Genomic DNA, 15,866 nt, shown 5'->3' with positions numbered 1-15,866 from the left:
ATGAAAAATAGTGCTTTGTAGCTGACAGTTTACTCTGTCACATTGTGTTATTGTATTCTTTGTTTTAGTTTCCATGGAAATAAATAGGAGGCACTACTTTAGCAGTGACCTATCTAGATTATGGAAAAACAAGCTTTTGCACTACAGATGAGATCTAGTAAAAGTAAACAAGTCTCCAAAAACATCCCTTCTTAGGGTAGTTAAGACCTTTTTGTCCTCAGATTTTACTGTTGAAAATTATCCAGCTTTGGTCTATATTGAAACCAGTAAGAACCATGAGCACCTTACAAACTGTTGATAATGATAGTTTTTGTACCACCTACATGAAGAAAATTATACAATAAATAGGTAAATAAATAAATAAATGCAAGTGTTCAGAGTGAAGATAAGTCACATATTTGAAAGGTAAAAATCTGGGTAAGGTTTGTCTCTTGATGGGGGTTTAAGTCATGAATATGGTAGCCAAAGTGCAGTACTTCTCTCTAATACTGAAGGAGCTTATTTCTTTAATTGTTCTTTGATTTTACTGCTGGGAGACCAGCTTACTAATTTTATTCATAGCAGAGATGTTATTAACCATACAACTGTGCCCATTGCCACAGGCAGTCTCAGTGCTCGCTGCTTATCTCTTTGTTTTTGTTTTGTAGAAATGTATTCCCTTGGCTGCTCTGGCAACTGTTTATTGCATACATTTATAAAAGTACCTATTGATATCACTGAAGCATCTAGGTAGGCGGCTGTGATTCCTTTCCCTTTCCTACCCCATTGTTACTGCAGCACCCATTCTGCTTGCTCTACATTTTGTACATCTCAGAAGAAAGGAAATGGAGAAAAAGTAGATCAAATGAGCAACTGCTGTACTGTAATAAAATTCCCCTGCACTATTTCCCGTCCCCTCCTTCTTTCTGTAGAAAGACATAAAATAGCAGGATGTGTTGATGCCTGTGGATAAGAGAAAAAGAAAAGGAAGTGCTTATGGGAAAGGGATCTGCGTGAATCTGAAAGAAGCATCTTCCATGAAGAAGCAGCAGTGATTCCTTATCATGCAGAGAACAGGGAGAGACATCACCCTCAAGGAGAAACCAGAAAATACAGGTAGAACTGTCAGAAATGAGGGAAGAGGAGGGGATGAAAACTTGAGAGGGAGTGGAAAATGGAGAGAGGAGGAAACTGGGAAGAGAGTAGATGACCGGTGCAACTGACACCACCAAAGAGACAGCAGCAGGAAAGGAGGGCTGAGGACCACATCTACTCATGAGGGCATGATGCCAATGCTTCTCAGCTCTACTGCTTTTGTGTCTTGTTGCATAGGCCTGAGCTGGGTGTGCACATGGGTCAGTTATTGATAAGTTCAGTATGCCTTCTACTGATATACTTCTTCCTAGGTTATCCTGCAGACACAGAGCCCTGCTGCTGTGGTACAGACCAAAGAAATGCTTTTGCTTAGCACAGCATTCAAAACAGAGAACAGGGCTACATACTGGAATTGTTTCAATTAGGCTTCATCTGAGTTTCTCAGGAGATGTATCTCACTGAGAGCTGAATCTGCAGTCTTCAGTTTCGTCACATTCATCCTCTTCTCCCACCAGCTGCACTTTTAAATTATTTTGCCAATCTCCCAGTACTTTTATATCGAATTTGCCCTCAGGTCAAGTGGCTCCTCAGAAGCATGCAATGAGGCAGCTAGAGGCAGAATCTACTCCAGCATGACTTTAGATGTGCACAAAACAAGACTGCAAGAAATTGTGCTGTGTGTCTTGTAAGGGGAGATGATTGTGTTGTGAGCTTCTCTACTCAGAGGGAAATTGCTTAAGTAGTAAAGCATTACATAGGGCCTTCTTCTGCTTCCATATGTTACCAAAGATAGTTGAGAGGGTCTATGTACACCACAGACTGCACTTCATACAGGGGAACCCTAGTTCTGAGGTTTGCTTCTGTGTGCTGATGCAGTTCACATTAGGCAAAGATGAATTACCATAGAGAATGTCAAAGAAAGTTAGCATGGACAAAGTTAGTATAACAGACTGGTTCCACCCTATTCTAAAGGATGAAGATAACAACTTAACCTCAGCCAGTCAGGAAGAACCTTTCCAGTTCTTTCTGCGTCCTGAGGAATGGGAAGGATTCTCATCCATGATGCTTTCCTGTTTTATTTGGCTTGATTGCCTCCCTCCACACACCAATCACACATCAGAACAAGGAAGGCAGCTGAGGTTACTTCTTTGTCTTGTGCTACAGGCTAGCCTTTCCCTTGTGCTAAAGATTACAGTTATACTGTAAAAGTGGATTTCCACAAGATTAGAGACAGAGTGCAAAGGAAGACATTGGATTGGTCCTCATTTTCCACTTCACCACAAACACAGCATGAAGTCATGCTACCTCGTTATAGACACTGGGGAGGCATGCGATCCCTCATCAAGAAACCTAAGTTAGATTAGAAAATAATAACATTATTTTGACTAACTTGTTCCATATGGCTACTTGATAAACATGTGGGATACCATTATTTCTTTGACCTTCTGTATTTTCACTGTTTTGAATTATACTCTGGCAATGGCAAATCAGCTCTGATAAAACTAAAAGGCAACGTTACTCTCCTAACTTCTCCAGATAAGTTTTCATCTGGTATGTCTCATGGAAGCTGTTGCTTATGTACAGCCTTTTGACATCATTTCAAGTTGAATATTTTAGTATGTTCTAAATGCAGGGAATGCCTGGGATTTTTGATTCATTGTACGGGACAGGCAGTTTTTAGCAGCGCTACTTTCAAGTGACTGCCTGCCTAAAACATCTTGAGGGAATGGAAAACACTCAGTGCATTAAGTGTATTTAAAGCAAAATGAATTCAGTTATAGCAGCATTTAAAGTATTTTGCAACTAACTGCAATTTATGTGCATACATTTCATTTGCAAGTATACATGTTGAAGCAGAGACATAACAGAAGGATACAGGCAGAAGCAAAGGAAAATGGAGTACAAAGGATGTGATTTTATTGATTTCTTTCTCCTGAATATCACACACCCATGCTGACGTCATGCCAAAAGTGACTCCACATCCAACCACCCACAGCTCCAGGCACATGGAACGGACATTGTTCTGTGGGGAATAATGGCAGAGGGGAGCTGCCCTTTGATGAGCCTTGGTAACTTGAAGCCTCCAGGGCCTTCCTGCCTAGCTGCACCCCCTTGGCCCTAAGCCACTAGGAGGTAACACTGGAAGCACTGGGAGTGCCATCTCCATCGATTCTGCACCAGGTTGGCAGCATCAGCCCTTATATGCCCTGTCTGGGTCAGCTCGATTCAAGGCAGTTAGTCTGCCCTTTTCTGAGCAGGTGTACATCCAAATCTGTCCTCCCAGAGATGACAGGACTCCAGGCACTGAGATGTCGAGTTTACTTTCTTTGAGATCTGTGGTTCAGTTGCCAGTAACACTAATAGAGTTGGAATATAAATCACAGTGAATGTAAACCATTTGGGCTTCAGCATGCTGGGCAAATATCCATGTAGAGAGAAGGGCAATTAAATCCTCTTGCATTATAAACCTTATAGAATCAGGTTCTGGCTGAGGTCTTGCACATATGGGAATTTTCTCTGGTGAAGCTTGATGAGTCGTAGTGCTTGTTGCCAATAATGTGGATAAATAAAAGGCTTAACAATTAGGACAGAAAGGAAACAAAGATAATACACCTGTCAAACTTGTTGTATTATTAATGTGCAAGGGAAAAAACGTTATGCTTGTGCATGCTGTTGCCCTCAGTACCAGCTGTTGACTGTGCGTGTGAATCCGTATTTTACATGAGCTGAATGGCCTTGCTGCCAGCAAGCCCTCCAACAGGCAACATCGATAACAGCAATCTACCCACACTCCATACAATTCCAGCTATTCTTCAAATTAATAATAACGCTTAATAAAGCTTCATCTCTCATTTGCAAAGAAAACCTTCAATTAATGTTAATCAGCATCCTCAGAATTTGATCAGGCTGGGTTTGTAGCTGGACGTGCCGAAACAGTTCAACTGACAGATGGAGCATTTTCCAACTATTTTAATTAATGAATGCTCATTTCAAATGTTAATGCAATTAAATAAATAGACAAAACAAATAAAAATAATATACATTATGAAACTGCCACTATCAGAGAAATTTTTGAATAAAAAAGTGAGCCTTGCTCAAACCCAAGAAAAGCCCAGCCATCCTCTGCTTGCTACGTAAGCTCTAATAAAGACAGGGCTTGCTTTTGATACTTGCTTTTTCAACTGTTTCTCAGGGATTGGCATTTATATCACTTCCATTTTAACCTGCTGGCATCAACTGAGTCATTTCTTCTCCAAGTATTAGAACATTTTTAATGCAGGAAATAAGAAAGGATTTCCTTCACGTATAATAGACTTTTTTCATGTAAGATTTAGGCTGCTCCTGCTTCTTACTTCTTTCTATTTGAACTAATTGCCTGATTATCTTTTTTTAAGGCTTTACTTTCTGTGAACCTTGTATACCGTAGCTCTGATGTAGTCCCACATTTGTTGGGCTCATAAAGAGTTCAATTAGCCCCTTAATGCCTAGTTCAGTCACAATTAAACCTTCCCTGTTGACTCGGCATTGGTCTTTCTAAAGGCAGTGGAGGTGTTTTTAATTATTCATTCTCTGGTTTGTTTCTTAGAGCAGTCTCAGCTGTGCTTTATTATTCAAAGGTTAATGCAAACTGAGAACTGGGTAAATTAAATTTGTTTGGCAGCTAGCAACTTGATGTATTGCAGACACTGTGAAATATGGATGGGTGGGTGGGTGGGTGGATGGATGGATGGATGGATGGCAAACAGTCAACACTTTGCTACTGTGACATTTTAAAAGCCAGATTTTATCTTTAAAACAATTGCTAGTTGTGTTACTATGGCTGATAGCTAATTAATGTTCCATAATGTTATATTCTCTGTAACCCATTTTTGTTAAGAAAGCACATAGTTTAGAAAGCCAAGAAGCATTAACAGCTATTAGAGAAAATTGATGTAGGTACCATGACTAATGAACTATGCCACACTAAGTCACTGCATTGTATGAAGGGAATCATGCAGTCAGAAGTTTTAATGAAGGGAGCCCAAGGAATTTCAGGTGAAAGAGGGTTTTATTAACTTTCAGCGAACAAAATGAATAGTTGAGTAGTGAACATGACATGATGTCGTATAATAATTGTATGCCTTGGGTACATTGTGAGGCATGGAGCATAGCCAAGAGCTTTCATCTGTTCTATGCGCAGGGTTATTTCACTAACCCCTGCATACTGTGGAAATCTTTATTGCAAATACAACAAGAATGGTTTCACAAGAAATGCTTTAAGACAATACTATGTCACTGATTTGAAAAATCTACGAACACTGCATTCCTTTGGAAAATATTAATCAGTTATTCAAAAGTTCCCATCCCAACTGATCCTAATTAAAATTCATGTCCTTTTTCAATGACTTGTATCAGCAGGCTGTGAACCAAAAAGAAGTCTTCATATACCTTAAGAGGCCTCTCTGGATAAAATACACCTTTCTGTGGATAAACATTATGTTGTATGAAGGAAGGCTATATAAGCATTTGGAATAGTAATGTCAAATAAACTCAGTAGTTTTCAATTGTCTTTTTCCAGGCACTGACTGTGTAGATAAGAGATTTTTCTTGTTTCATGGGTAGAACTATTCATCACAGATTTTAAATATTGTTTCAGTGCTGTGTTATTAAGTGAAAACTTTGAATTAACAGAATCCAACAGTTGAACTGCTTCTTGTTTATGATTTTTTTAAGATAGCGTAAAAATTGCCAACTAAAGCAGCTTTCTGTACTAGTGACAGAAGTCCTTCGGATAGTAACTTAGAAAGTGCAGCTGCAAGGTCATTCGTACCACACTGCCTTTAGTACTGTATGTGCTGTATAATAATGTGTGTAATTATGCTGCTACTGATGAGGTAGGTGGATGAGAAGGTAGATGAAAATAGGAAGGCTTGTGAGGCAAGACAGTGACAAGGCATCTCAGCAAAGCCTCTGTATGCTAGTACAGTAAGTACTTCACATCTGCCCACTAAAATATTTGAGATAAAACCGTCAAGAATTTTTCTGTGCTTATTTGAATAATTTATAGTGTGATTTTAATACCTCTTCCTGGCTGAGTATATCACTTCATTGACAGAGCTCAGGACACCAGTAGGATATGTCATGCAGGACTAACTAAGCAACTATAGTACTCAATTTCAACCCACATCATTGCTGCAAATCCAGCACTACTACTAGTAGACTGTAACTGATGCAGTATTTTCTTAATTGTATGTGGTTATTATGTTATTTTTTTGTTTGTTTTCTATTTTAGTGCTGGACCCAAAGGAGACAACATTTATGAATGGAGGTCAACTATACTGGGGCCTCCAGGGTCAGTATATGAAGGTGGAGTTTTCTTCCTTGACATTACCTTTTCACCGGACTATCCTTTTAAACCGCCTAAGGTTAGTAGGAGGATATTAAAAGTTTGATAGGAGTCTTCTCCTTGTGATATTTTTAACATCTATGTTGGCATACTCTTGTAGGATGAAATATAAAAATTCCAAGGCAATAATGAATATTTAAACAGAGTATTTTGATGGAAAGAATTTAAATGATTGCCTAAAATTTGCTTGCATGTCTCTGGTACAGTTGGATAGATATGGATTTATTTAGCAAATGGTTGTATAATTTCCAGCAGTTATTTGTTTGATTTGGATTTGTTTCGAATATGAAGGTAATTATATTTGAGTTGCATCCTTTGTAAGTATCTGAAGAATCTTTCCAGTTGACCCATATAATTCACCACAGGTCTATGGCAGCCCAACAAAATGTGCACCTTTTGTGCTACCTCATACAAATTACTTCTCCAGATGCAGACTACGCTACTCTTTGTAAAGATTTAATTGCTTTATGTTGGCTTTCTGGAAGGCTTTAGAAATATGTCAGCAAAGACAAGAAATTGGATAGAAAGTCAAGAACTAACAGAATTCCTTACAGATTTGTTTTCTAATGCTGTCAGTAATGATGCTAACCACAAAATGTAAAACTCTTCCAATAATATGAAGCTGGCAGATCATTACCATGACAGAGAAGACTTAGAATTTCATGCAGGAAATATCTAGTGGTTTTGAAGGCCAGAGAAACAGAAATGGGATGAAGTGCAGTAGAGTAGTATGTCATTGATAACCAATAGTAATAACTGTTGAGAGAGGATGTCCAAATGGAATTTTTCTGGTTGATCACAGTGTTATTGCAAACCACCAGACTAATACATCTGGGAAAAAAAGAAAGCAAATACACTCCTAAAATGCATCATCTGGCATTTCCTATAGAGCTAAGGAATTGCTGGCATCATACACAAGACACTTGTAAGACTTCATCTGGAAGACTGACTACAATTATTAACACCCATATTCACTAGCGTAAGGAGAAACATTAAAATTTACCCAGCAAGGCTGTTCATAGAATTAAATAAATTGATGGGCCTGTGTATTATGAAACAAAGTGAAAATAATTTAATTTTCTGCCTTCCAAGTGTGGACAATGAGGTTTTGGAACAGCTCCCCATAACAGTTGTGAGACCAAAAATGCTTCCCAGTTTTTGACACAGTTGTGAAAGGTTTGAGACATCATGTTTGCCAATAGTAGATGAGACTGCACTGAAAGAGGGAGCCGTTGATTCCTATTTGGTTGCTGTAATATATTTAAAGAGGAGCATTTGTAAATAAAATGTTATGCAGCGATAGTAATGTTCATAGTAGTTATTATCAGAGAGAAAGGTTTTAAGAAAAGAGTGAGAGATTAGTTCAAAATACTTGTCATTCTGTAAACTGCACTTTCCCAATCGGTGGCCTAAAGATGGGACAAAACCACATGCTGTAGCAGATAGAGATGACCTAATTTTGTTTCCCATTTCTAGTGTTCCAGTTTAGGGAAACTTTGAGGCTGCAGACAAATATTAAGGGAGTTGTAATCTATGCTGACCACAAATTTTCTGATTTAGATAATTGTGATCGTGCAATGAAGAAAAACACTGAAACTTTGTAACTGCAAGCTTTTGTCAATCAATTAAAGCACAGGAACACTGAGCTCAGGCAATCCTCTCTTCTTCTCACTTCTATTTATTTATTGAGTATATTTATTTAGTGGGTATTGGCATATCCATTGAATGGATTTCTTGAATATAGTAAAGGACATGAAGTTCTCACAATGATCCAAAACTGATAAGTAAAGAACTAAATCTGAAAACCAAGTTGCAGTGTTACATTTTCTCCTTGTTGAATCTGTTCAGTTTTAGGCAATGTATACAACAGCATCTTTCTAAAATAGAATGTAATAGTATCGTTTGCTGTTTGCCCATGAGACAAAGACTTTTTCAGTCCACTCTCAGTTGTGTTTGGCAACTGTGTTTTTTTCAGACATGAATAATGCAGCTGTGCATTGCTTATTAATGAAATATCAAGCAAAGTGGTGGTTCTTATTCTGTTTTTAATACATTTTTTGTCTGTCTTTATCTTGAAGCCAATTGTCATTGTGAGAAATGTGTGCATATAAATCATATGAAAATGTACAGCTTGATAAAGGACAAGATACCTGATGATGCCAAATTGTATTACTAAAAGGGCAGTATTTATGGTGTGAGAAACTGTTATCTATAAGAAAGTAATGAGTACATGTGCACAGGGGACTATAGTGTCAGATAGAACTAATATTTCACTAGTGTATTTTGTACACATAGATTCTTATTCTATTCACTTGAGCCACTGTCATAAATAACCCCTATTTTCAATCCCGCTGTAGAAAATCTTAAACTGTTGCTACTTCATTACACATTTTTTTCAGATACTGTGAAATTGATTCACAGGTTATATAGCCTGGGAAGTCCCTTGAATAAAGCAGTGTGGAAAGATGGCTTCTGGTCATAAAGTAGCTACTACCAGTCAGTATCATTGGGAAATGGTATCTAAATGGGTTTTCAAAACACTTATTTCTAGCTAAAGAAAAGTGCTGGTTATGTGGAATATAACATGTGGCATCACTGTACAGTGCTATCTGTGTCACTGTGTGCTGGCAACTCTTCTGCTTCACCAGAAATTTGTGATATTTGGGGTTCTTTTTAAAATCATTGTTCTTAAGGTTATGTGAGTAAATAATCTTAGAATTATTTTTTTAAGTATATCCCACTCTTCAAGGCTCTAAAAAGTTTTTCTGTATATATACATAAAGACAAAGAAAGAAAACTAGAGAGAAAATACGTAACTGTGGAACATACAGAGAAGGACGTTAAATGTATCCCTAACTGTTGGCAAGGTTACCTCCATGTCAGCACATGGCAGAAAGGGTTTAATTCATGTTTCTTTCTATGATTGAATTCATACATTCCTCCTGAGATTTCTGTGGGCCACTTTCATCCCTCTTTTACCAGGAACTAAGGAAACATTTAAATGAGTACTGTCAAAACTGATCTACTAAAAATGTGACCACAGAAGTCCAGGGAAGAAACAGAAACTGTATTTCCCAGATGTGATTACTTGACCCAGCTCGAGGTTCCAAAGGCAAATGCCTGTGTCACATAGTTATTGTTATTAAAGGGCCTAATCCAAAGTGTATTAAAACCTGCAGAAGTGTTCCTACAAGCCCTATTCCAAATCTATTTTGAGATGTTGCATACTCTTACCATACATGTGTATTTTTAAATGCATGTTGGGAAGTGAAAAATAATTTTTAAATTAAGAAAGTAAATTAATATATTGGAAGTGGATTCTGGATAAATGTACTTTATTGTTTGTTATTATCATATTTTTTTTTAAAAATGATGCAACCATATTTTTGTTTTATATTATACAAAGATCTTCATATTTTCTAGAGGATCCAAATTCTTTTCATAAACAGAGTTGATGCTTATTCTGACCATATTGATCAATTCTGCTTCATATTGGAAAACATGGATTAAAATTAAAAATCTGAGAGCAAATTTGAGCATGAAGAAGAAAAGATGCTTCAGCCTGTTTTTTGAGAATGAGGGGAATGCACAAAGACATTTTCATTTGGCAACCCTGCACATAGCAGGGGGGTTGAAACTAGATGATCATGTGGTCCTTTTCAACCCAGGCCATTCTTTGATTTAATTATTCTATGATAGCTAACCTGCTTTCTTCAGTTTTTATTCCTTTATCTCTATTCCTTACATTATGTGCCTTATTTTATTATGTTCATGGCTTTGTACACCCAAGCATCACCACCATCAGTCTTCACTTCAGTCTTTCCCCTAAAGGTCAGTTTTCCTTCTATCTGCCTTTGTAGTGACACCTGTTATGTCAGTGTCTCTCTAAAGCTGAGCCATAACCGTAATATCAAAGTAAAATTTTCTTTTCAACAAACTAGATGATACCACGTGGTAGGTTGGAGCGTAACTTGGTCTCATGATTTTCATTTTTCCCCTTTGAAGTCAGTCTATTTCTGTCTTTCAACTTGTTCTGAAACTGGACTCCCAGCTTTCTGAGGCAAAGTTCAGTGCCCCTTTAGCTCTGTTTGCCTTGAAGACTCATGGCATTTTGCTTCATTTTGCCTTCCCAGACTAACTTTGATTTCCCTGTGTAACCAGAAAATAAGACTTTTAGAACAGCTCATCTGAGAATGGACAAATTAACTTTGGCTTTTTTGGATGCCCTAATCAGTTAAAAATCCTGGCTGGCCTCCACTGCAAGGAAGCTTCAGTAACTCCATGGGAATAAGTTGAGCAAGCCAAGAAGCGGGCAACCTGCAGAACCGCTCCATCGTTACAGCAGTGCCCCAGGTCTCACACTGGGTTTGCAAAACGCTGATAATACATACATGATCTCTGCCAAAGGCCAAATGCTAGTGGGATTTCAGTCTTGGTCATAGGGCAAGGAGGCTTCACTTCAGCCCCAAAATGAGATGTCTGCCTCAAAGTGCAACCAATTCTAGAATCAAGAAAGCTGCGGCTGATTCAGAGCAGCCACTTAAAGAAATGACGAAAAGTGCTTAGATGGCCTGCCAAAGAAATAACCTTGCATTTCTCCAATGCTTTAATAACCCTTCAGCCCTTTGTAAAAATATCTCTGAGATTTCTTTTTCCTGCTATCTTTCTTTCCTCCTTAATGGATTCAGACAGTTCTCTTCTTGACTTTTATGGAGGAAAGCTCTCTCTCTCGTTCCATCCCTGTCTCTTGGGTTTTGAATGGGATATACAGCTTGCATAGGTAGGTGGATGTTTTTGTGACTGAAGTGCAGAACTTAGCACCTGTTAAAGCTCAGAGATTGAATTTAGCCAATTATATATAAGTATACAAACTTTTTGACCAGAAATTTTCTACAATTTAACTACTGTGGCAAATTAACAATGCAATATTATAGGAGCTAGAGTTGTTGAAGGAAGGGTGATAATTCTGTCATCCTGCATACTGTCTGGCCAGACCAGGAAATCTTTGCTTAGTTTTTCATACAGTTGTTTGCAGAACCATGGGCACTCCACAAGAGCACACTCCCCGCAAGAGTTGTCACTGCAGTGGTGTCTGCATTTACATCAAGAATAATCTTCATTAATAACTTCTACACAGATATTTGACTGCGTTCAGTCTATTACAGTGTCAATTCAATTTAGCTGTAGCTGATACAATATGGATATATCTATCATTATCCTAGTGTTCTGCTAGCTTTATTTTTTAATTTGAGTGATTTATAAAATCTCTTAATCCCAACTCTACAATTAATCTTGCCAGGGACTTTAATCTCAGTTGAATGAAAAATGGTTCACAGGACTTGAAAGCTGCAGTATGCTAAATCACCTCTAAATCAAAATTAAAATAACAGAAAACTCCATTTCCTCCCTGTAAATCTCATATGTCTATCAAATGACTGAAAAATTGTTCTCAGCATTTGAAAGCTTAGCTGTTTTAAATTAACTCTGAGACTGCACGGGGAGTCTTTTCCCTTTGTAAATATAATATACAAGGTGTGTAGAGTCTGGTCTTAATGGCAATATTAAACATCTCTTCAGTTTGTTATATGTAATTGCTGTATAACACTAATCTCCATGCTCAAAATATCATTATTTGGAATCCTTCTGGCGTGATAAAATCTTTGTATCAATTTCATAAATTCAGTTATGTGTATGATGGACACTTCCTTTTATTCTCTGCTTTACTCTATCACACTTAGTGTGTAAGTGACTGGCTGTTAAGGACACCTTTGTCTGGGTAAATGAGAAAAAAATAAGCATTCCTTGATATTGCTAGTCTAAATTGCTCAAACAAATCTTACCTGGCAGACCCATACTTTCATTTACATCTCTCTCCCTTAACACAGTTTACATGTGAGCCTCCCAAACTCACAGTCCCCTTAAATCCAAGCTGTCTAATCACCACTATGTACCATATCTTCAGTTCTGTTGTAGGCAGGGCTTCAGTCTGCCTTCTCTTGCCCTCCCCATAACATGACCAGCCTTTCAATACAATGGCTTCTTGTCACTGTTATCCCTGGTGACCCCTCATCACCACTTGCTGTAATGCTCCCTGTATATCATAGGCTTTGTGTCTGCAGGCAGTGCTGTGCCTTATTCAGCTCAGTGTGGGTCATCTCAAGGTGCTCCTTCAGAAACTTCAGTGCATTCCCAAATTAGAGCATCATGGAGACATGGAGGGAAGAAACACATAAGGCCAGAAGACATCCACAACTATATTTTATTACCAGTAAATGCAAGACATTTTATAGAACGGTACCATGCAAATCTGAGATTTCCTTTGAATTCAGATATCTGAGAATTCCCTCCTAGTAGAATTGCCATTTCTTCTAATGAATGGATTTATCTCTTAAATATATTAATTTATATCACTGTTTTGTACTTACTTGTTTAGTCTTGATGAAAATCACTCTAGCCAACAAAGATCTTCCTTCTTTCTGAAGGCTGGTGGCTCTGCCTGTTGGAACTTAATAATCCTTGGAGTGTCTTCCAATGCTTTGGGAGCTAAGTAGTTCTATCACATTGCACACATTCTCACTACTGCATAAAATCTGCTCATGAGGTGAAAATACTTCTTACATCATTGCTCTTTCTTGTCCTTTTTTATGAGTAGAGATGCATGTATATAGATCTGAAAGGGAGCTTTATCTATGTTATTACTAAAGAAGACAAACTGTGAAGATGAAAAATCAAGTTAGTTCTGAGGGAAAGGAGCACTTGGGGAACTCAGGGAGGAAGTGTGTCTTGGACAATAAAGCCTAAATGTTTTATTCTACGTAAGGGAGGATTTGCTTTGTAAAAGTTAAAAGGGCAGTAAGTCCTTAAAAATGTTGCTGCCTATAAACAGACTTTATTACTGACTTTCCATATGTAGTTACTAAGTATAGTAAAGATTACACTGATTAAACTGAAATCATTTTAATAAAACTCACACTGACTTTGTCAGATAATGCTTTTGACATTTTGCATCTTACAGCATTGTTTCAATTCTGAATCTCTCTAACCTGGACAGTTTTTCATTTCCTTTTTTTTCTCTAATGCTGTTCTTTTGCTTTCAAATGCTGTACAGTTTAGAATTTTTTTTACTTGCCTTCTTGAGTACATCAGAGATCATTTAAATCCCCCTTCACACTTTCTGCTATTATGTCTGTGTGTAAACTAAGTATATTTCTATAGAGCACACATTTAGCATTGCTGTGCTTATTCATATTGATATTTTTTTCCTGAGACAGGGTGAGTAGTTACTCAGCTTCATAATTACCATGAATATAATGAATAATTACTCACATTGCATGCTGTTTCATTTTCAACAATGCAAAAGATTCCCTCATATGAATACTATTACATGCCTTTTAAATCATGATCACTTTCACTAACTATCTCACACAATGCATTTTGTTGCAGCAATCACAGAATAGTTTGCATATCAGACTTTTCTGTAGGTCAAACAAAAGTAATTATGAGTTAATATTTCCTGCTAACACTGACCACATATGTTTCCCTTTGATATATTAAACCGTGACTATTTTTTGCCAACTAAAGTTTTGTAAGAACTGTCTGAAGTTCATCTCTTGGCGTATGTTTAAACCTTGCTCTTTAAACAGTGAGTATCGTGAGGTCAGTCATTTATTATACACTTGATGTGATAATCCATTAAGTATCCCAGCAATTGCTTGTGTGCATGCTACTAATCTGTAGCTGCAAAACAGAGATGGATCATTCTGTCATAAAAAGGCAGCCTCAGTGCTGGGCACAGATAAAATGAAGTGCACCCAGTCAGAAATTTAAGGATGCTAATTAACACAAAGGTTATTACATGGATATTGTGTCGCTCATAGCTGTAAATAATGTTCACTTAGGTTGCTTTACAGTATTTTTCTAAAATGACTAAAGGGTGCAGGCCTGTTCTTGTTTTTTATTATTCTTTCTGTTTGAGCAGACAAATCTATTGCTCATAAACTCTGACAAACCGATATGAGAATTCTTACTCCCTCCTGAGCTCCATGAACATCATCATAAAGGGCATCGTATTTTTTAATATATATATAACCTTTTCTGTATGCAGTACAACTTCTTCCACTTCAGGTAGTGCCACTGCAGTTTTATTAAAACAGAACTCCTGGGGAATATTAGAGAAAGACAGAAGTTTCATCTCAAGAAGGACTGCAGGATTGCACCCTTGTAAGAAATGAAAGAGCGTGAAAGGAAATTTTGTAAAACTGCAGGAATGAGAGCCCTGGGATCTCAGTCCTGCTTCCAGTGTTGGCCAAGCAAAAGAGTTTCGTTTCCATTTATTCTCCTGTGGACTCTGAATCTGTCCCTGCTCAGTCACTCAGCTTCAGTGAGAGGAATGAAGAACAGGGGATAGGAGTTGAACCAAAACAGACTGAATAATGCAGTTCCTGAGTGCATGTTGTAGTTCCTTGCTTGCTGATACACAAAAATGGAGAGACATTTCTTCCTCTAGATACAGTTTGGAACTACAAATTCAGTGAGGTCTGAAAGTGCACAAGGTGTGTTTGTGGAGTTGGCCCTTTCAGAGCTGTAGTGCTTTTACATGCCTACCTCCAAGTCCCACCAAAGGTTAAGCTGGTCACCCTCATGGCTGCAAATGACGTGGTGGTTTCTTGGCTTTAGACCTAACGTATGAACATTAGGAGCAAAACTGAGACAGTGACGGATTCTGAGACTAGGTCATGTTGGAAAACCAGTGATCAAAATTACTCAGAGATCCAGGAGTAATTTGTCCTGCATGCAATCAATTCACTCCAGTCACTCAAGTGTATTCCATTTCACTCTGACCTTCCTCAGTTTTGTAAACAGTCTTTCTGTCATAAAACTTACACTCAATGAAAAGCCAGTCATAGCTTTATATGTACTTCTTTTCTCTGTAATCATTTCCTCTCCCTCCTTTAGAAAAATAACCTCATTTTCTTCTTAGAGACTATACAAAGGGGTTTTTTTGTTATTATTTTATTTGTATAATTCTGTTTTACAATTCTCAGAAGGTTTTGGCATTCAGCAGTAGGTAAACAGATGAGTTTGTTGTTATTTACTTCCATAACTGAAATAAGTTCCTTATCATTACCCTTCAAAAGCTTCTTTATAGTACTTCTACAATTTCAGAAGATAGCTCTATTTTTCCTTATTTCCCATAATTCACATTTCTCTGACCTGAACTTTTATTCAAAATAAAAAATGAGATATCCTCTAAAAACTGCAGAATCAAAGAGAGTAAATCCATAGAGAGCACTTATCTTTCAAAAAAAAGATAAATTACTCCTCTACCATTCAATTGTCTGAGAATAACTCCTACTATACACCCACACGCTCCCTTGAGTCTCTGAATGGGATTGTTTAGGTGTTT

The 15,866-nt window shown here is 37.6% G+C and overlaps 1 protein-coding gene across 3 annotated transcripts in view; it reads left to right on the top strand.

Moving 5' to 3' along the window:
- LOC107309305 (ubiquitin-conjugating enzyme E2 E2) overlaps nt 1-15,866 on the top strand; it is a 208,536-nt gene that overhangs the window by 163,787 nt on the left and 28,883 nt on the right. For 2 of the 3 annotated variants that reach the window (XM_015853994.3, XM_015853993.3), the window contains exon 4: nt 6,347-6,479. The exons of the other annotated variant lie outside the window; for it this stretch is intronic. In XM_015853994.3, coding sequence (XP_015709480.1) covers nt 6,347-6,479 — 133 coding nt within the window. The remainder of the gene's footprint in view (nt 1-6,346; nt 6,480-15,866) is intronic. 3 annotated transcript variants of the gene reach the window in all.

Source organism: Coturnix japonica, chromosome 2 (assembly GCF_054131305.1).
Source record: "Coturnix japonica strain WE chromosome 2, WE-NBRP24, whole genome shotgun sequence".
In the NCBI taxonomy this organism is placed as follows: domain Eukaryota; kingdom Metazoa; phylum Chordata; class Aves; order Galliformes; family Phasianidae; genus Coturnix; species Coturnix japonica.
Note: the sequence above shows the minus strand (reverse complement) of the source record. Positions and strands in the feature narration are given on the sequence as shown.